The following is a 21732-nucleotide window of genomic DNA, read 5'->3' on the forward strand; positions in this document are numbered from 1 at the left end:
GGGCTGAAGCATGTATTGTGCCACCCCTGGCTGGCCATCCAAGACTGACACAACTGGCTGCTTGACAGCTGGGGCAAGGTGGTGTAATCACCCTTTGCTTTAGATATAGTATTCCTATATCTAACCCTAAAATGGACACATATATTCCTATCAGTCACTCCTATGGCAGGCCTTATCAATCCTGAAGGCAGAGTGCTTGGAATAATGTGAAATGGTGCTCTGGCATGAGCTGAGCCCGTTTGCAGCTTGCGGAACCAAGTCCTAATAGCTGTTCCATGATAACGCTATACCATATACTCTTAAGTGCATTATGTACCTCGCGGTCATATGCTAACTTTGGTATAACATTATCAAAACATGTCGAGTAAGGTGTCATACGAATTGGAATACTAACCCCTCGCCAATTCTGGCGACGGGGTTAGCATTCCACCTTCTAGAGGGACACGACATGTATGTAACCTGTAACCCCGGTTAAAGTCAGACATAGCCTCAGCTCCACAAAATGGATGCTGCCACCGAGACACAAGTCTGCCCTCCTGTTGCTGGGAGTCCTTCCAGCAACGGAGGCAAGGACAAAGGGTTTCCTGTCAGGGGCGGTGCCAGCACCATCCCAGACAGGATTTTGTGTATCCCAGGTAGGCAGGGCTTTAGAGGAAGGTGACTGCAAGTGGCACCCCGGTGCTCACTATGCATAGGCCAGGTCAAAACCAGTTCTGGGGGCACACCAGCCCCTGAGCTGGGGAGAGACCGGACAAAGGAGAGGGGTGTAACCACCCCCCTCCTAGTCCCACCCATGGGGCAGGACTTAGACGCGTGCCAGCCCCCTTTTGCAGGATAAAGGTAGGAGCAGGCCCCCTTCCAAACTAGATCATCTTTATTTTATTTATTTATTTTGAAAGTTTTATATAGCGCGAACAAGATCTTTGCAGATATCAGAGCGCTTTACATAGAGAGAGTACAAGATCCTAATCAAACAGCTAAGTCAGTAAAGCTAACAGCACAAATCGATGTAGACCAAAAATACAGATAATACAGATAAACAAAGAGGTCGAACAGGGAGTAAGGTCTGTGCATATTCTTTAAGAGTCCGAAGTAGTGGTTCAAGTGTAATTAGTACACTTGAACTACTTGGTGGGTTGGGTTGAGTTGGGTGAGAGTTGTATGGGGTTTGTGCAGAGAAGTTCTTTGATGATGTGCAGTTCTTCTTTGACCTGGATGAGGGTGGCCATGATCTTGTCCAGCGTGGGGTATGCGATGGCGGTGGGAGCGGGGATCAGAGGTGCATGACTGACCCGTGAATTAGCGAGCAGGAGGGGGGGGTAGGCTGGTGTTCGTGCAGGGCTCCATTGTGTCAGTGTCCATGTACGGGCCGGAGTTAGGGAGGAGAGAGAGTTTGGGCGGGGGCGGTATGGATGAGGTAGAGAGGGGGTTGGTGGAGGGCGGAGAGAGCAGGGTGGAGGCTGGGTGTAAGTTAGTGGTGGTGGGGGTGCAGTAATGGTAGTGAGGACTGAGAGTGGGGGGGAAGTGGGATTGATGGTGGACCTGTTGAGAGGTGGGGGAGTTAAGTAGAGAGAGGAAGTGTGTTCTGCGTATTTAGTCAGAGGGTAGTGGGGGCTGAGGATGGGAGGGGATAAAGGGTGGGAATTGTCGTTGTGTGTGTCGTTCCGGAGCTGAGCTAGGTTGAGGGCGGGAGCTGTGATGTCAGGGGAGAGAGGAGTGTGGGTGGGAGCTGTGATGTCAGGGGAGAGAGGAGTGTTAATGGTATGTGTGGAGGTCCGAGGGTTGGTCGAAGGGGAAGGGGTGGTGTTGAGGGTGATGTCAGGGGAGAGAGGAGAGTGGGTGAGAGCTGTTGTGTCTGGGGACAGAGGGGTGTTAATGGTATTTGTGGAGGTCTGAGAGTTGGTAGGAGGGGAAGGGGTGGGGTTGTGGGTGAGAGCAGTGTGGGTGGGAGCTGTGATGTCGGGAGAGCGATGAGTGTTAATGGTATGTGTGTAGTTCTGAGGATTGGTGCGTGGGGAAGGGGTGTGGTTGCGGGTGAGGGTAGTGGAGTCCGGGGTGAAGGGGATGGCGGTGAATTGAGTCATCGGTGCATTAAAGGAGGTTAAGAATTAAAAGTTAAACGGGTGCAGTTTGCCTAAATGTACCGAATACAGGTAGCTGTATGGTGCTGTCAGTATACTGGAACAAAATACAACAGCAACAGTAAGTCACATGAATCGCAAGTGACATTAGCGAGCAACCAAAAGATATATGCGGTAGCAAATGTTGCAGTACAGGAGTTAAATGTACCAGGTGATACTAGTGAGCACCCATAAGTAAATATGAGGTAGCAGTCGGTGCATTACAATTTATAATACCAATACATAAAAACAGATAGTTGTAGATTATGAGCACCTAAAAATATATGAGGTAGCAATCGGTGCGTTACAGGTAAAACAATTACATAAAAACAGGTTATAGGACCAATACGTAAAACCAAATAGTTGTACACTGTGAGCACCCAAGAGTATATGAGGTAGCAGTCGGTGCGTTACAGGTAAAAACAATTGCATAAAAACAAAATAGATGTAAAAATGCTGCAATAGAAGGCAGACACTATCACAAGAGCGTGTCGATATAGGCTAAGTAAGGTGCGCGGTAGTGGAACTTAGTCTATGTGTCCGGTTCTCAGGTCATGCTCCAATAGTGAGATTGACTAGTCCATGATGGCCGCCACTGAGAAAGATCAGTCTAAAGTGGCCGCCAAGAAGGGGAGTCGGAGACAGTAGTCCTCTGTTCTTGCTTTGAGAGCAGGGAAGGGCCTTCTGGGAGGGAGTCCTATCTCTATTTTGATGGACCTGTGTGGAGGAGTTATGCCGAGGGGCCTCGTGGGCGTCTGGAGGTACAGGCAGAGATTTATGGTTTCAGTTAGTGACCCCTGCCCTTATAAACAATGGCGGTTTGAAAATGTGAGACGAGTGGAGTAAATAAAATACCTTATGGTTATTTTCAGCTCTGTGGCGCCTTAGAGTTGAGATTGCAGTATTATTGCCGATATCACGCTTTGCAGGCATCCAGGGTCTAGGCAAGAGGTGAAGCAAGCAAGATGCGGTGAACTACTGGCAGGTTGCGTGCAAGACCCCATGCCCGATCCTCGGTCCCCGCCAGCACTGCAAGAAGTCTGCAGGTCTGCTCCGCAGGTCCGCTCCTGTGGCCCTTGCAGCAGCATGAGAGGGGGGCCTCCGGGAGTCACGTCTGCCGAGGGAACCTCGCTGTTGCCCGCAAATCCAGAGCTCCTACGCTGCAACCCCTCCCGCCTCGCTAGGCGATGTCGTGTGTCTCCCGCTTTCCTCGCCTTTAGCTTCGGGACTCATGAGCCCGGGTAGAATCCGCCGAGCAATATGAGGGCAGCTCCCTCGCAGATCCTCACAGCTCCCTCGCAGATCCTCACAGGGGGCGTCTCTGCTCCCAGTCAGCGGTCAGGCATCCCCTGCTGGCTCCGGTCAGCGCCCCATCAGCCGGTCCCCGCCTTCCGTTGTGGTTGGGGGCCAGCTCAGTCGACCCCACCGAGCCTGAGCGCCCACTCTCCAATGGGCGCCGCATGAGTCCGGGCAGAACCGCCGCGTAGCAAGAGGGCAGCTCCCTCGCAGTCCCTCACGAGGGGCGTCACTGGTCACAGTCTGGTATCCCCTGCTGGCTCCGGTCAGCGCCCCAGCAGGCTCACAGCGGATGTCTCGATCCCAGTCTGGAATCCCCTGCCGGCTTCAGTCCGCGCCCCAGTAGGCGTCTCTGGTCCCAATCTGTTCTCCCCTGCAGGCTCCGGTCAGCACCCCTGCAAGCTCCAGGCAGTCAGCCGTCCGTTCTAGGCGCCTGCGATGGACAGTAGCATCCCGGTAAAGGCGGGGGCGATTAGGTCCTCTCCCGCGCCGATAAGAATATGTTCCAGTTACTTTAGTTACTGTTGTAGTTACATTCAGTTGCGTAACTACGGATACCCGGGATACTGAGTGCTAACAGGGATTAAATCCAAAATTGGAATCCCAAGCACTTGGAGCTCCGACGAGGAGCTCCTACCTGGCGGCCATCTTGTTACTAAGCCATGAGAAAAAGTATTTTCTTAAGAGTTTTGTTATGTGCTTAGCTCCCTGACTCATCTTGTTACTAATCCTGAAACTACTTTCCACGAAAGGAACTCAAGACTCTTCTCAAGATTTCTCCCTTGTGACTGAGGAGTAGTCACCCTGCAGCAGCAGGCACCAACTAAGTATCTTGCGGTTTGCTGCCAGCCTCTCCTTCGGATCAAGACTGCCCAGCTCGACGAGACCCGGACTCCCTGCCCTCTCTGACCTCAACCTACCTCTACAGCACAGCTGAGAAGCGTGGATGCGATGAGACCAGAGGACCCGGCGACCATCAGAACCAGCACGACACTGACCTAGCACAACCACCGAGGGACCCTCGAGTGGGTGCACTGGGGTAAGAGAAGCCCCAACCCCAAGCAGCACGAGCACCGAAGTCCAGCCCCCCAGCATCCACCAGATCTGCGTGGGGCCCTTTTGCTTCTGTGTCGCTTGCCACGTTGTCCGGTCGCTTGCCCGTTGGCTAGTAACCCTCCAGACGACGTCCTACGTTTGTTTCACCGCTGGTCTAGCTCCTCTAGACTGGCCCTTGTCTCCTCTTGAAGGGGAACTTCCTCGGACCCTCCTGGTCCACCCTAGACGCCATTTTGTGTCTCCACGTGGGCTTGCCTTAGCCAAGGCTTGTTGCCTCAGCCAAGGCTTGTTGCCTCCTTCAACGGATCCAGCCTCGCCAGCAGCATACATCCGACGTGGGACAGCTCGCAGACCTCCAGCCTGGTCGACATCAGCGCCCTGGTCCGTGCAGCAGCAGAATCCAGTGTCACCTCTTCACCTGGCTGAGTGACCTCGTCCGGTGCCATCCTGGTGCCCACCTAATCACTGGCTAGTGATTCAGAACTTGGTCCCCTCTGCTTACAGGTACGCTTCTTCAACTGATCCAGTCCTTGGATCAGCCCGGAACATCTTCACTGGCCGCCTGCCAGCAACTTCCATTTCAGGCTCCCGGTTCGTCAACGAAGGAATCCGACGACACTTGAACCCTATGCAGCCGCAGCCACTGGGCTAGGTAAACAGAGTACCCCGGTGCTCCAGCGTAGACCAACTCTCTAAGTGTCTAGAACCACTTTCGTTTTTGACCTACCTAGTCGGGTTCACCCGAGAACACTAACATTTGCATTTGCTAGTATCCATAGACTTGTTCCCGCATTACGCGTGAGAGTTCCCACTCTGCACACGACGTCCCTAGGCCTCCTGCTTCTAATCTAAGGGTTCAGCATTGTAGGCCTAGCGTTTCTAAAGTCTATGAGAGTAGTACTTACCTGCTAGTAATTTCGCATTCCACTTCTTGTGTATATGGTTTTTCGTGCCCCTCTGGCATTTGTGTAAATTGTGCGACTTGAAGTATTTTCTTAAGAGTTTTGTTATGTGCTTAGCTCCCTGACTCATAAAGAGATCAGGGTAGACTTGTTATAAATAAATATCCTTTTATTTTCATAACAACTTGTGTGGTGTCCTTTCACTTGGTGTTCAAGGGGTAAATGTGATGGTAAAACAGCTGGCTTAACACGCCCTCTAGAGTTTAGCCTAAAGACTGCACGTGTCCATGCTACTAGGATAGCTGGTCTATCAGGTTGACTTACAACCAAACATCAATAAGGGTTGTTTGGACTGATACATAGTGATCACTAGAATAGTGAGCACTGCATATCAGGCCAACTTCTCACATTGGTGAGCAGCGGTTGGGATTTGAGCTTGCTGTTGTTTTACCACACGTATCCTAAGAATATCATTTGAAAGATCACATAAGTACCAAGGTACATATAACTTAGCTTAGAATACTCTGAGTTCTACTGAACCAGCTGTTGTAGTTCAACAGGGCCTAGCACACCCTGACTACAACTCTTAGCAAGGGATCAGTAGGCAAACAAATAGTGTAGGTAAGTGCACCACTTACACCACACTAGAAGCATGTCTACCCATGGAGAGTCTTCAGAGACTCCCCTAGTGGCTAATGACCCTCCACAGGTCATCTCAAGATATGCAGCTCTCAGTTTCCATGAGATGAGACAAGTGTGTACCTCCAGGAAACTGAAACAGGGGTCTAACCCCACCATTCCCTTTCTGATAGGTCTCTTAGAGACATATGATGCTAGGAAAGCTTCTCATACAGATGGGAATATGCCAGCCTTAGAGGGCACCCTTGGTGATCCAGACCTCCTTGACACTGACAAAGCAGTTGAGGAGGAGGAAGAAGAGGAACCCTCTGGGGATAAGGCAGACAACAGGCCTGAACTAGTCAGCAGACTTACTAGGGCCAACTTAGACCTACTTAGGGAAGGATCTGGGGGACCCCCAGTACTGACCCTAATGAGTCCTAACCTTGGAGTTAAGAGAGATAGATCTCCTTCTAGGGACTCCAATAGATCTCTGCACTCTAATGCCTCCTCTCAGAGGAGAAGGATTTCTCCCCAGAGGAGATTGACTTCCCCTCAGAGAAGAGAACATGAAGCAAGGATGAAACAGGCTAATCTGAGGATTGAAAGGGAAGAACTTGCCCTGGCCAAAGAAAAGCTTGCCTTTGCTAGAGAGCAGCAGATGAGTGGGACAGTTCCCACTGGTGGCAGCAATATCCCTAGGGATAAGGAAAGGAGTTTAGACACTAAACACCTGAGTAAGATAGTGCTCCCCTTTAAACAAGGGGATGACATCCACAAGTGGATGGCTGCTTTGGAGAGGGCCTGCACTGTCCAGGGCATCCCCCAAAGTCAGTGGGCAGCTATACTGTGGCTCTCCTTTGAAGGCAAAGGTAGAGATAAGCTCCTCACTACTAGAGTAGAGGATGCTAACAATTACCAAGTCCTGAAGAATACACTGGTTGATGGGTTTGGCTTAACCACTGAGCAGTACAGGTTGCTGTTCAGAGACACCCAGAAAACTCAGTCTCAGGATTGGGCTGACTTTGTTGATTGTTCCACTAAGGCTTTTGAAGGCTGGATACTGGGTAGTAAGGTTACTGATTTCAGAGGATTGTATAATCTAATTATGAGAGAGCAAGTCTTAAATAATTGTCAGAACCAGTTATTACACCAGCACCTGGTAGACTCTGATCTGACCTCTCCACAAGAATTGGGTAAGAGGGCAGACAAATGGGTCAGAACCAGGGTTAGGCCTAAGAACCAAGGTGGTGACCAAAAGAAGGAATCAACCAAGCCTCAAGAGAAGGGTGGGAATAAATCTTCAGATCAAACCACATCAGGGCCCCAAAAATCCTCTGAAGGGGGTGGGTCCCAGAATCCTTCCAATACCCAAAAGAAACCTTATTGCCAAACCTGCAAGCAGGTGGGTCATTGGAAAACTGATGTAGTGTAGTTCCTATCTTCCCAATAGGCTCTGCGCATTGGAATAATACCTACAGCAGTAAAGGCCTAGGCCAGACGTTAACTAGGTCTACTACTGTCGATACTACACTTAATTTTTGGGTTTGCCAGCGTAGCTCAGAGTTCGCTAGAAACTTTCTCGAATGTTCAGGAAAGAATTAACTCCCCTGATTAGACAAGGGATTTAGTTTCTGACAACCATAGAACATGACAACTTTGCTCTCCCCTAATCAAGAGTCAATCTCAAGAGTCGTGTGAGCACAAGGCAATTATTTTACTCAGTCAGTACGTGCATTCTTAGTCTCATCAGATTGTAGAGAAAAGGAAGAGACGGGCGTATTCAATAAAAAGGTGTTATTTATTGATCAGTCTCTTTTCTCGTACAAGAGAAATGGATCGATATTATTGCAATACTTATAGTTAAGTAAAGTGCATACATTAAAAGCAATAGTATAAAATAATACTGTAAAAACATTGATATGGTTTCTGAGCCATATGATGTTTAAAATGATTAAAATATATTTACATACACATATACATTTGACTAAACGTACTCAACTGGTGTTTCTAAATACGCCTACCCCGTGTACCTGACCTAAGTCTAATGCGTGGGCGGGAATAGAAAGTTAGTTTAAGTTAAGTTTGTTTTTGCCAAGTGAATAACTAAAGAATTCTCTGTGAGGGGTTATTCAGTTCTGTACCTGGAAGTTAGGATGAATGAGGAATGGTATCTCTTTCTCTGCTCTCGATATTCCAGGCTGCCTGCGAGGGCTGCCCGAAAGCGCCGGTGCTGGGTCTCTCGGCAGGAGATAGCAGCGCGTCTCTCAGCGCATCAGGAAGGCGGGGCTGCTGCCAGCGGGGTCTGCTCTGCTTCTGGGCTTCGGCAAGTATGGCTGCTCCGTCTCGTCACCACGCGTGTGTTTGCATAGGGCAAGATCGGCAATATTTATACCTTAAAGGTGCCGAGATTGACGTAAGGATGGACATAGATACGTCAATAAAGATGTCATACGACTTGCTCGTTAGCACATTCTTTACTAAAGTTCTCTGTGAAATCAAAACAATGGCCGCACGGATTTTCCAGGTTGTCATAGGTTTGATTTGTTATGAGAACGTCGTATGCCTTATCAGGGGCTGGAGGAATGTCGCTTGTCTAATTAGATCTCAAGCGTTATGACCTAATCAGATAACACGTTCCTGTGCCGTAGTGTGACTGCGTCAGATAACGGTATCTGCATCATGGGGGCTTTTCTTGCCTCATGGGCTGACTGTTAGTTAACTTGATAGTTAGTTTAACCAGAATAGGGTCAGGAATAGGGGGATTGATTCAGAACCTATAGGAATACATGACACTGACATCAGTTTCCCAAAGAACCCCAATAAGGAAAACATACCCCCAAGTAACACCTCCAAGCCACCTGTTACTACTAGTAGTAATCCCCCAGGTGGTGGGAGTGCCCCCAAGAATTTGGGTGCGTTTACTTTGGGAGTTCCTGAGGACTCTGGCCTAACCAGGTCCCCTGACTTAGATACTCTTGTCTGTGAAACTGGCATGGGGTTTGCCAACTTCACTACTTGTCCCAACACTTTGAGCAAGTACAGACAGGAGCCCCTCATCAATGGTATAAAAGTTGAGGCCTATAGAGATACAGGGGCTAGCATCACCATGGTGACTGAGAGCCTAGTCCCCTCAAGGCAACTTTTTCCTGGAGCCACATACCAGGTAACCAACATTGATGGAGTGCAGAGAGATCATCCCATAGCAGTTGTAAATCTCAGCTGGGGAGGTGTCACTGGCCCCAAGAGAGTGGCAGTGTCATCAAACGTTCCTGTAGATTGCCTACTGGGGAATGATTTAGAGATCTCAGCCTGGGCTGAGGTAGAACAGGAAACCCATTTGAAAATGGTGAACCTCCATGGTAAGGTTAGTAGGGCAGTGATAGCCACAGCCCCAGTCCAAGATGTCCTCCCTGAACAGGTCAGGAGGGCTGTGCCAGTCACAGCCCAATCTCAGACAGCTTCCTTCCCAGAAAAGGTTAGCAGGGCTGTGATGGTCACAGCCCATACCCAAACTGAGTCCCCTCCTGAAAAGGTTGGTGGAGTTGTGATGGCCACAGCTCAAACTCAGACAGATAATAGTGTTGTGAAGCCTGAAACTATGGATCACTCCACTCAGACAGAGAGCATTGAGGAGGAAGAGAAATCTCCCTCCCACCAGACTTTAGGAAAGGGTCAGCCTCCTCAGGGAACTGATCTGACCCCTTGTGAAGAAACTGCTCCAGAGGTAGTCAGGCCTAGCCTGGCAGAGCCTCTGATGTCAGTGGACCCTTCCAAGGTGGGACCCAGTCTGGAGCAGGTAACCTGCCCCTCTCTACCCTGCCTCAGTCAGCCCTGGGCTGTAGAGGCCAGGGAGGCCAGTGTTGGACCCCAAAGGGCCCCCGGTCCAAAAGAATCTCCCAATCAGCAGATTAAGGGCACTGAAGCTAGCAGACCTAGCCAAGTGAAAATAAAACACACTCCTGAGGGATCCCCCTTAAAATTAGTTAGGGACCTCCCACAGATGGACACTGATGGGCACAGCCAAACTTGGGACCTGAGGGCCCCAGACCTGACCTGTCCCTCCAGTAAGCCAAACAGAGGGACCCAGCCTCCAGCTTTAGGTAGCCAGAGGTTGACCCTGAGAGCTCACAGCAACTCAGTCCTGGAAAGAAAGGCACACATCGTAGGTGGTGATTGGAGGAAGTTGAGCCCAACATTAGTGGAGTCTCACTTCAGTACTCCATCCCAGCACCAGCCTTTTACTTTGTCAAAACACACCACAGGTAGTTTGGTATGGTGGAGACCCTCAGATACCCTTAGGGTGAGGGATTGCTTAGTGGACCATGAGATAGGGGGTAACCATGCCAGTGCTGGTACTTCCTTATATGGCCACTTAGGCAATATAGGCTTACCTGGTCAAGGATAGCCTTATCTCCTTTCGTTTGGGGGGGGTTATGTAGGAAGGTAGATCCCTGACTATGGTTGCCCCCATTTTTTTGCCTGGTGTTTTGCTGGTTTTCTGACTTAGTTGACCTGGGGCCCTGCTATTCAGGACCCCAGGCCCACTGCTCTCTCTGTAAAATGGATTCCATGTACCCTAGGTACATACCTAATTGGATACTGAGTCACCTTATCAGCCCCTGTACAGTGTACCTTAGGTACCCAAGGCATAGGTGCACCCAGGGCCTACCAGGGGCTGAAGCATGTATTGTGCCACCCCTGGCTGGCCATCCAAGACTGACACAACTGGCTGCTTGACAGCTGGGGCAAGGTGGTGTAATCACCCTTTGCTTTAGATATAGTATTCCTATATCTAACCCTAAAATGGACACATATATTCCTATCAGTCACTCCTATGGCAGGCCTTATCAATCCTGAAGGCAGAGTGCTTGGAATAATGTGAAATGGTGCTCTGGCATGAGCTGAGCCCGTTTGCAGCTTGCGGAACCAAGTCCTAATAGCTGTTCCATGATAACGCTATACCATATACTCTTAAGTGCATTATGTACCTCGCGGTCATATGCTAACTTTGGTATAACATTATCAAAACATGTCGAGTAAGGTGTTATACGAATTGGAATACTAACCCCTCGCCAATTCTGGCGACGGGGTTAGCATTCCACCCTTCTAGAGGGACACGACATGTATGTAACCTGTAACTCCGGTTAAAGTCAGACATAGCCTCAGCTCCACAAAATGGATGCTGCCACCGAGACACAAGTCTGCCCTCCTGCTGCTGGGAGTCCTTCCAGCAACGGAGGCAAGGACAAAGGGTTTCCTGTCAGGGGCGGTGCCAGCACCATCCCAGACAGGATTTTGTGTATCCCAGGTAGGCAGGGCTTTAGAGGAAGGTGACTGCAAGTGGCACCCCGGTGCTCACTATGCATAGGCCGGCTCAAACCAGTTCTGGGGGCGCACCAGCCCCTGAGCTGGGGAGAGACCGGACAAAGGAGAGGGGTGTAACCACCTCCCTCCTAGTCCCACCCATAGGGCAGGACTTAGACGCGTGCCAGCCCTCTTTTGCAGGATAAAGGTAGGAGCAGGCCCCCTTCCAAACTAGATCATCTTTGAATCCTGAAACTACTTTCCACGAAAGGAACTCAAGACTCTTCTCAAGATATCTCCCTTGTGACTAAGGAGTAGTCACCCTGCAGCAGCAGGCACCAACTAAGTATCTTGCGGTTTGCTGCCAGCCTCTCCTTCGGATCAAGACTGCCCAGCTCGACGAGACTCGGACTCCCTGCCCTCTCTGACCTCAACCTACCTCTACAGCACAGCTGAGAAGCGTGGGTGCGACGAGACCAGAGGACCCGGCGACCATCAGAACCAGCACGACACTGACCTAGCACGACCACCGAGGGACCCTCGAGTGGGTGCACTGGGGTAAGAGAAGCCCCAACCCCAAGCAGCACGAGCACCGAAGTCCAGCCCCCCAGCATCCACCAGATCTGCGTGGGGCCCTTTTGCTTCTGTGTCGCTTGCCACGTTGTCCGGTCGCTTGCCCGTTGGCTAGTAACCCTCCAGACGACGTCCTACGTTTGTTTCCCCGCTGGTCTAGCTCCTCTAGACTGGCCCTTGTCTCCTCTTGAAGGGGAACTTCCTCGGACCCTCCTGGTCCACCCTAGACGCCATTTTGTGTCTCCACGTGGGCTTGCCTTAGCCAAGGCTTGTTGCCTCCTTCAACGGATCCAGCCTCGCCAGCAGCAGACATCCGACGTGGGACAGCTCGCAGACCTCCAGCCTGGTCGACATCAGCGCCCTGGTCCGTGCAGCAGCAGAATCCAGTGTCACCTCTTCACCTGGCTGAGTGACCTCGTCCGGTGCCATCCTGGTGCCCACCTAATTACTGGCTAGTGATTCAGAACTTGGTCCCCTCTGCTTACAGGTACTCTTCTTCAACTGATCCAGTCCTTGGTCAGCCCGGAACATCTTCACTGGCCGCCTGCCAGCAACTTCCACTTCAGGCTCCCGGTTCGTCAACGAAGGAATCCGACGACACTTGAACCCTATGCAGCCGCAGCCCCTGGGCTAGGTAAACCGAGTACCCCTGTGCTCCAGCGTAGACCAACTCTCTAAGTGTCTAGAACCACTTTCGTTTTTGACCTACCTAGTCGGGTTCACCCGAGAACACTAACTTTTGCATTTGCTAGTATCCATAGACTTGTTCCCGCATTACGCGTGAGAGTTCCCACTCTGCACACGACGTCCCTAGGCCTCCTGCTTCTAATCTAAGGGTTCAGCATTGTAGGCCTAGCGTTTCTAAAGTCTATGAGAGTAGTACTTACCTGCTAGTAATTTCGCATTCCACTTGTGTATATGGTTTTTCGTGCCCCTCGGGCATTTGTGTAAATTGTGCGACTTGAAGTATTTTCTTAAGAGTTTTGTTATGTGCTTAGCTCCCTGACTCATAAAGAGATCAGGGTAGACTTGTTATAAATAAATATCCTTTTATTTTCATAACAACTTGTGTGGTGTCCTTTCACTTGGTGTTCAAGGGGTAAATGTGATGGTAAAACAGCTGGCTTAAAACGCCCTCTAGAGTTTAGCCTAAAGACTGCACGTGTCCATGCTACTAGGATAGCTGGTCTATCAGGTTGACTTACAACCAAACATCAATAAGGGTTGTTTGGACTGATACATAGTGATCACTAGAATAGTGAGCACTGCATATCAGGCCAACTTCTCACAGGGTCTGCAGATGGACATAGGCTATATAAAAAAATAAAATATACGTTCTTTAAAATATTTACGATAAAAAAAAAAAAAAGTAGTCCCTTGGAAGTAGCGCCGGCCGCAGATTGCTCTGAAAGCTGTCAAGGAGCGAGCAGTGAAATGGATGCAAATAAACGTGCTGATCAGAACTTCGTGTGGCTTTGCTTTAATTTGGGGCTTCCTGTTTAGACTCTATGGATATCGGCTGTTTGCCCAGTCGTGAAGCGAGGCCCACCTTACGAAGGGTTCGTGCAGGCTCTAAGAAGGGGCTTGCAAAGACGGAACGAAGACAAGAGCAGCTCCAATGCAGGTGGTGCTGCCTTGAGCACGAATTCACTGCTGCAAAGCGCAATCTGAGGGCTTACAGCGCTTTACTTTACTCCACTTGGTGAATACTTGGTTCAAATTGCAAGGACTGTTGAGTGGCCCCACTGTGGGAAGAGGGCCAGCGTACTACAAGGCACAGAAGGCTTTGCGATTTAGCCACGCCCACTGTGGCAGGTGCCAGTGATTATATGAGCAGACGCGGCCAAAAACTGCTCTTCCAGCCCTTCGTGAACAATGCCTCTGAAGAAAGGATTATTTCCTGAAACGAGTCAGGCTTTACATGCTCAAAGATTGCTCTGAATGCTGTCAAGGAGTGAGCAGTGAAATGGATGCAAATAAACGTGCTGATCTGAACTTCGCGTGGCTTTGCTTTAATTTGGGGCTTCCTGTTTAGACTTTATCTATACTACTATTATAAAGAGAGAACTTTGAACCTTTGAGGCGGGTAAACTCAGGAACCACAGCACCAATCCAAACACCCGATACATCGTTGTAATTGTCAGGGTCTGCAGATGGACATAGGCTATATAAAAAAATAAAATATACGTTCTTTAAAATATTTACGATAAAAAGAAAGTAGTCCCTTGGAAGTAGCACCGGCCGTGACGTGCCTGCTGACATCAGGAGCGCGGGGAGGAGCGGCGTACAGGAGCGCGAGGAGGAGCGGCGGACATGAGAGCGGGGAGGACAGGCGGGGAGGAACGGTGAGGAGCGGTGGACAGGCAGTGAGGAGCGGCGGACAGGCGGGGAGGAGCCGCGGCTGAGGTAGGTGAAGCGGCCCGTGTGCGGCTCATTGGGGGCCTTGAAAGTGGCAGGTGCGCTCCGGGGGACCCACGGACAACGTCGGGGCGGGCGGGGGCCCAGAAGCCTGATTGCTCCCGGACAACGTCGGGACGGGCTGCTAGTACTGGATAAGAAATGCGTTACTTACCTGTAACTGCAGTTATCCAGTATTGGTATCTTTCATAGATTCACATGCAACCCACCCACCTCCCCTGGAAGGGCTCACCTTAGTTTCTCTCAGTAATATTCTACTCAGCACTGTGCTTACGAAAATCTGAGGGACAAGAGCTCCTTCCAGGAAGGTTCTAGAGGGTGGTGATAGCTGATTGGCTCTTGGCCAAAGTTTGGTCCTTTTCACAAAAGGACATGGATATGTTACTAATGAGAGGCCTCTGGCCCATTACTATATGTGTATATATATGTCTGTGAGACATTACTTTATTTATGTACCAGGGACTCCCACCCCTACGACGGGGAAAGATTCAGGCATGTGAATCTATGAAAGATACCAATACTGGATAACTGCAGTTTCAGGTAAGTAGCGCATTTCTTCATTATTTAAATAAGAACGTCTGTGTTTTGCTTGAGAGGTCCTTAGCACGCATTCTATCAACACGTCATCCATATATTGTAATTCACATCTTGCAGAAAGTAAAAGTTTTTGCTATAGCAATTCTTCTACTTCTTAAGCTCCTATGCACTAACAGCCCTACTCCACCTTTCACTCTTCTGTACAAAGTAGTTCTTGAATCTCGTGTCTACATATTTTAATATGAACCTGGGCAGAAGAATGTACATAGATTGGTATAAGGCTGTTTGTAAGCAGTTCAGATGTTTAATCCCTCTTCTTTGACATTATAAATATCTCTTTTGGTCATTTTGCTCGAGTACCAAAGTCTGCATTACAATTTTTCTCTGTTATATTCTTGGAATTATCATTTATTACACACAGCCGCACCCTGTTGTTGTCTTGGCATTGTAGTTAAATGTATGACTTGTATACGTTTTCAAGCCTTAGCCACTTTTAATTTCTTTGTAGCAATTAAGTACATTTTATTGATATACATTTATATGTATTGAGCTGGTACTTTTTATAGCCAAAGTAATCTTAGAGCAGATTCAAAATAAGTTTTGACAAGGCTCATGGGTCCACCTTTTGAACCATTACAAGTTACAATGTGATACGTCAAATTTTGATGTTTTTATAAATGTTTTCCTTTTAGACGATTACACAGGAAAATCAAGAAAGCCAGGAAAGCCAGGAAGTGACTTTTGGTTCTGAGAATTCTGGGTCACCGTCGCAGGGAAGCAGTCAACAACAGTTCCAGGAGGCAGAATCTAAACTAGAAGAGTCACGAGAAATGGAGCAAGAGGTAAAGGCCATCCTAATGCAAATATACTCATAAGAAAAGCACTCTCTAGGATGTAAAGTTAGAGAGCAAGAATATTTCTCTGCAATGGGGGGAAGCTCTCAATAACATATTGCAGGAAAAAAAAATTTGTAGCATGTTTGGCTGTAGATGCACATGCTCTGTATACTCCTATCTAATGTTGGGTTGGATGTTGCAAGTAGCTTTTGTTCGAAGAAGTTTTCTCAAATCACAATATATCCAGTGACTACTTGTAGGAAGCTTGGTTTCTGTTGCAGTAACCCCCTCCCCCCCCAACACTTTTTGCCAGACTACTAATGCACTTTGACTTGAAGTGCCCTGGGTTCCTGCCATTCAGGTTCCCAGGGCCTATGTCTTACCCAAATACTGTACCTCCAATTGGCACCTCCCTGGCCACCTGTAAGGAAAACCCGGCGCCTAAAGACACCCCTGCACCTGAAGTCACATGGCCTTGGGTGGCCCAACTGACGGTGTCTCAGCATCCCCAGGCATCCCAACTTACCTCTCCAACCAGCAAAACTGTCCTAGCTGGAACAGACAACATGATAGCAATGAATTATGTGCAAATGCAGAGGGGGACAAACTCTCTCCAACTGTCCAGACTCACTCAAGCCATTTGGAATTGGGCGACCCATCACAAGATTTATCTTCTGGCACAACACCTTCCAGGAGTAAACAATCCACTTGCTGACCTCAGCAGAAGGAGACCGCAAATTCACGAGTGGGAACTTCATCCCCAAGTTCTCCTTCTGTACTTTCAACAAAGGGATTCCCACAAATTGACTTGTTTGCCTCCGCAGAAAAGACAAAATGGCCAAGCTTTGGCACCAGGTTCCTACACCCGCTCTCAAAGGGCAATACCCTATAGATGAACTGGTCAGGGATATTTGCCTATGCTATCCGCCTCTCCCGCTCATTCCACGTCTGGTTCAGAAGCTCAGGCAAACATCCCTCCCATTAAATCTAGTAGCTCCCACATGGGCACGTCGGCCATGGTACACCACCCTGTTGGAGCGGACACTAGTTTCACATCAAAAGCTGCACCTCACCTCCAGTCTCCTCACACAGAACCATGGAGAAATCAGACATCCCAATCCCAAATAACTGAACTTAGCGATCTGGCTCCAGACGTCCTTGAGTTTAGTTATTTAAATTTACCACCAGACTGTTTAAGTATTCTAAAAGAAGCAAGAAGGCCTACCACCATAGCTTGCTATGCAGCAACGTGGAAAAAGTGTTGTACGCTCCTATAACAAAATCAATCCTTTAAATGCTTCTTTACAAAACATTATCTGTTACCTGTTACAGTTACAGCAAACTGGACTAGCTTATTCATCTGTGTGTTTGCACCTTGCAGCTGTAGCTGGGTATGTGCAGAACAAGCAACATCTGTCACTATTCAGAGTTCCAGTAATCAAAGCTTTCATGGAGGGATTGAAAAGAGTAATACCACCAAGGATTTCTCCTGCCCCAGTCTGGAATCTCAACATTGTCCTCACAAGGCTCATGGGTCCACCTTTTGAACCATTACACAAATACCCTTAACAGTTCCTCTCATGGAATGTTGCTTTCCTCATTGTGCTCACATTACTGAGGAGTGTTGGTGAGCTATAGGCATTAACCTTAGAAGAACCCTTCTTTCAGCTACTCAAAGACAGAGTAGTTCTGCGCACCAATCCTTAATTCCTTCCCAAAGTGGTATATGCTTTTCATACCAATTGTGTAACCAGCCTTTTTTCCTCAACCTGATTCTGTAGCAGAACTCCCTCTTCACACGCTTGACGATGAAAGAGCGTTCTTGTACTACATAGATTCAACAAAAGACTTTCGCAAAACAAAACTGTTTTTTTTATTTGTTCTACCTCACAAAGGCAATCCCGTCTCTAAATCTGGTCTTGCAAGATGGATTGTTAAATCCATTCAAACATGCTTCGTTAAAGCTAAGGGAACTTTATCCACTCACAAAATGGGGGCTTCTGTGGACTTTTTAGGTTACATTCCTCTAGCTCACCTATGTAAGGCAGCTACATGGTGTACACCACACACATTTACCAAACACTATTGTGTAGCTGTGCTAGCATGTCAGCAAGCTAATGTAGGCCAAGCAGTACTTACAACACTATTTCAAACAACTGCAACATCTACAGGTTAGCCATTGCTTTGGATTGTACTGCTTTGTAGTCCATGCAAAGTATGTGTATCTACAGCACACATGCCTCGAACGGATAATGTTACTTACCCAGGAAGCATCTGTCCTTGGCATGTAGAGCTGTAAATTCACATGCGCCCACCCGCCTCCCCGGGTACCTGTAGTTGTTGCACTTCTTCATTATACATCTATACGCATGGACATCTCTATGCTACACTTACTTATTTCATTCTCACCCTCTTATGGGAAACCAATCTAACAATGGAGTCGATGACCATGCGCACTATCACTGAAAAGAGGAGTCCCCTTACCTCATTACTAGGAAAGACTTCTTCGAAGAAAAACAACTTGCAAACATCCGGACCCAACACTAGATGGCAGAACTATGCAAAGCATGTGAATCTACAGCTCTACATGCCAAGAACAGATGCTTACTAGGCAAGTAACATTATCCTTATTTAAATTTTTTGTCATCCATGTTAAGCAGCGTGCTTCTAATCCTAGTAATCTCATTGCTATCTTGCACTTAAAAGGTGTTAATGGGAGATTATGAAAAAGCAACATTTTTCATGCTGAAGTGTTTGCTCGACAGCTGTAATGTATCTACTTCGTGCTTAGGATATGGAGCTTGAAGAAGTGACAGAGCAAGAAGTTACTGAAGAAGAGGCTTTTGAAGAGGAGGAGGAAGAAGAAAAACAACCTGTTCCTGAGTCAAAATCAAGCACACCTTCCCGATCCCATTCAAGGTATTACATTGTAACTATATTATCCAGACACTACATTTTATATTTTTAATTGGAGTAAACAACATATTTAAACTATAGTAGTGAAATGTATAAGCTTTTGAAGTCCTTTGATAACATAAGCATTTCTTCACTTGAGTAGACAGTTTAACAATTTTTCAGTGTAAGGTATAAAGTATCATCACCATATGCAATTTTTGGACAGGTCTACAACAGCGTTAATCCTCATTGTATTTCAGGAGGCAGGGACTGACAAAACATGAAGCATTTCACTTGTTAAAAATTAATGGCAAACTCTCAGGGTTCAGGTGACATGTATAAATCACTCATGCCACCACTGGCTGTGTAGTTTATAAATGAAAAGCGTGTATGGATTTAACATGCCCAATGTAAACAAGCATTAGCAAAGGCAGTAGGTCTCATTTGGACCTGTTGACTTCTCCAATACCTTTTGCTGATGCTGTATACAGCATCAGCAGTATGTTGTGCAGCATCGGCATAAGACACACAGCACAGCTTAACCGGCATTTTGTGTACACATGCACGGTGACTTTTGCGCAGGTATGCGTCATGGTGTGTGCGCCCCTACAAAATGACACCAACACCATTTTCAATGTCTCGCCTTCCAGACGGCACAAGCTGTTTGATTATGAAAGGCTTACAGTGGACTTAAATCTTGCTCATTGTTTACCATTGTTTGACTTATGCAAGTCATTTGCTTCTTATTTAGTGACTTGTCTTCTTTCTGTGTTTGCCCCTCCCCACATTATAGCCTCCTTCTGATTGTCTGATTTGTATCCTTCAACAGCTCACATTTAGGAAACTACTTGCTTGTTTCAGGTTTGGCTGTAGATAAACATACTATGCATATTCCTGCCATCTAGTGTTGAGCACGCATATATTTGCAATTTGTTTTTCTTTGAAGAAGTTTTTTGTCTTGGGTATCAATGATGACTCCTCTGGATGTGAATGCACATTGCCACTGAGTCTGTTGATAAATTGTTTTTTTCTGCCGTCTGGTTCGGATGTGTATCAGTGTTGCTCCTGGTCTTGACAAGCTTGATGTGTCCCGTTCCGGAGGCTGTTGTCTTCCTTCTCGACACTCAGAAAATGTTGATGCATTTGTCTTCTTAGGACGCCCCCCCCCCCCTATACTCCTTGGGTTCATCCTCGCCAAGTGACTGGGCCACTTTACCTATGAGGTCTTTCAGAGCAGTGTGCCTGTCTGATTGACTTAAAAAAAAGATAACGTGTGAGGTAATGGAATGACGCCCTTCAGAAGATGCCTGCAGTGAAACTCCACAATACCCCTGGGCCATTCTCCACACTATCTGTAATTTGTGCTTCTAGCCGGACTATGAGGAGCCAGTGCTATTCTTGCTTGGCGTTCAGATACAACAGAATACTGAATCAGCGATAAGACAGATGGTTGGCCCGCAGCAGGATGTACAAGTCTTCTTCGTAAACACCAGACATCTTCACTGAGGCAGACCATGTTTGCACCGAAGATAAATCTGGTTACTCATCATATCTTTCGTCCTGCCTACCCAGTCCCAAGATCATTGGCTCCGACATCTCGGAGCCCATGGTGAAAGAACTCTGTGGAGGTAGAGGTGATGAGATGTTCCATCCATATCTGTTGACCCCGACCTTGCCTTTATTTCCTGCATGTGTACAGTCGACACCCAGGTCTCTTTTAAAACAGTTTGCCTGTCTGAGCAGAGCACTGCTGCTCTGAGGGACTGGTGTCAAGCCCTGTGCCTAAGCCGCTGCCGTCTTCAGTTGTACCCACGCCCTCGGGCCCTGTTCGACACCGAAGCAAGACATCGGAGCTGAGGAGAGGTCGATCCCAGGGACTTGACCCTTGACAGCTCTCATGTCTGAAAGCATGTGGCAGTGAAAACCCGTTGATGCCCTTAAGCACCATTAACAACCGAATAAGGAGAAAGGCCTAGCCTCAAATCTGCAAAAATGACCTTGATGAGAGGCAGCTGCAAAAAGGTGTTGGGTGAGAGGCAGCCACAGATCATCACCCATCTGCAAAAAAAGCAAGCTCTCTGCTTCTGAAATGACTCGGCCTAACAAACAATCTTGCTTATGAAGATGTTCCACCTGCGGACTTTTCTGTCCCTCTACTACCCTCCAAAATGCCTGGGGACAAGACTGTTGCCCCTACTACTCCTCCACTTTCACCATGACCTCCACCTTCTCCCAACATCACCACCACCACCACCTCCATCATCCCCCATTCCCCCCAACCTCCCCACATGTCCCTGTTGTTCACCGGTGTCCTACTTTGATACAGCCCGTCCTGGTCTTTACTCTCCTGCTAAGGACTTTGTCCTATTTATCCACACCCCACAGAATATCCTTGTCAGGGCATCCTCGCCAAATGACACCAAGACAGTGAAATCAAATGGGCGGCTATCTATTATAAGCTGAAAATTCTTAACCCCCATTCATCCCCCCCACCGTTCCCCCGAGGATGATTTCTTTGCCTGAGACACCTTACAAATCAGTGTGTTCTCTCCAATATCTTCATATGCTGAAGGGGATGATAAACTCTGCCCTAAGGCCGGTGCGGTCAAAATCCTGAGTGGTAGCTCCCCGATTGGTGGGGGAAAAATGCAACGCTGCACCCTCAGACCCACTTTGTCTGTGGTCACGTCCCACCACACACCCTGGTTCTCAGCACTACCAGGAAAATGGCAACAGCCCAGGCTACGGGCGATGCTCTGCCTCCTGACAAGGAGAGTAAATGGATTGATGCTGCAGTAAAAGAGTAGGGGTGGGTGCATCCGTACATTGCCAGTTCAGTAAGCCTCATTTCCTGCTATTTTAGAGCTCACTGGGGGGAGCTGGAGAGCCTCCTCCAACATCTCCCTGACCAACACTGCAAGCGAGGGGAAGAATTAGTTGAGGAAAAGGCCATCTCAAACGCTACCATGAGGTGTGCCCTTGATTTGGCCGTCTTTCCAGCCAGAGGAGTGAATACCTAGGTCATCCTCCTGCACCCCGACTCCCTGGGCTGCTGCAGAAGACCAGTTTGCAGAATCCTGTGGAAAGTAAATTAGGCCTTGGCAAGCATTTCTTTTTAACTTTGTGACACTACTCTATTCTTTTTAAATTCTATTTAGAGTTTCCAGAGTAAAA

At 48.1% G+C, this 21732-nt stretch overlaps 1 protein-coding gene across 3 annotated transcripts in view; it reads left to right on the top strand.

Annotated features, from left to right (window-relative positions):
- The window catches only part of SCAF8 (SR-related CTD associated factor 8), a 1826711-nt gene that overhangs the window by 549043 nt on the left and 1255936 nt on the right, over positions 1-21732 (top strand). For all 3 annotated transcript variants that reach the window (XR_013596231.1, XR_013596230.1, XM_078649179.1), the window contains exons 11-12: positions 15520-15669; positions 18455-18582. Coding sequence is in view for 1 of the 3 variants with exons in the window: in XM_078649179.1 (XP_078505305.1) it covers positions 15520-15669; positions 18455-18582 (278 nt within the window). In the remaining 2 variants the exon portion in view is untranslated. The remainder of the gene's footprint in view (positions 1-15519; positions 15670-18454; positions 18583-21732) is intronic.

This window comes from Lissotriton helveticus, chromosome 6 (genome assembly GCF_964261635.1).
Source record: "Lissotriton helveticus chromosome 6, aLisHel1.1, whole genome shotgun sequence".
NCBI classification, from domain to species: domain Eukaryota; kingdom Metazoa; phylum Chordata; class Amphibia; order Caudata; family Salamandridae; genus Lissotriton; species Lissotriton helveticus.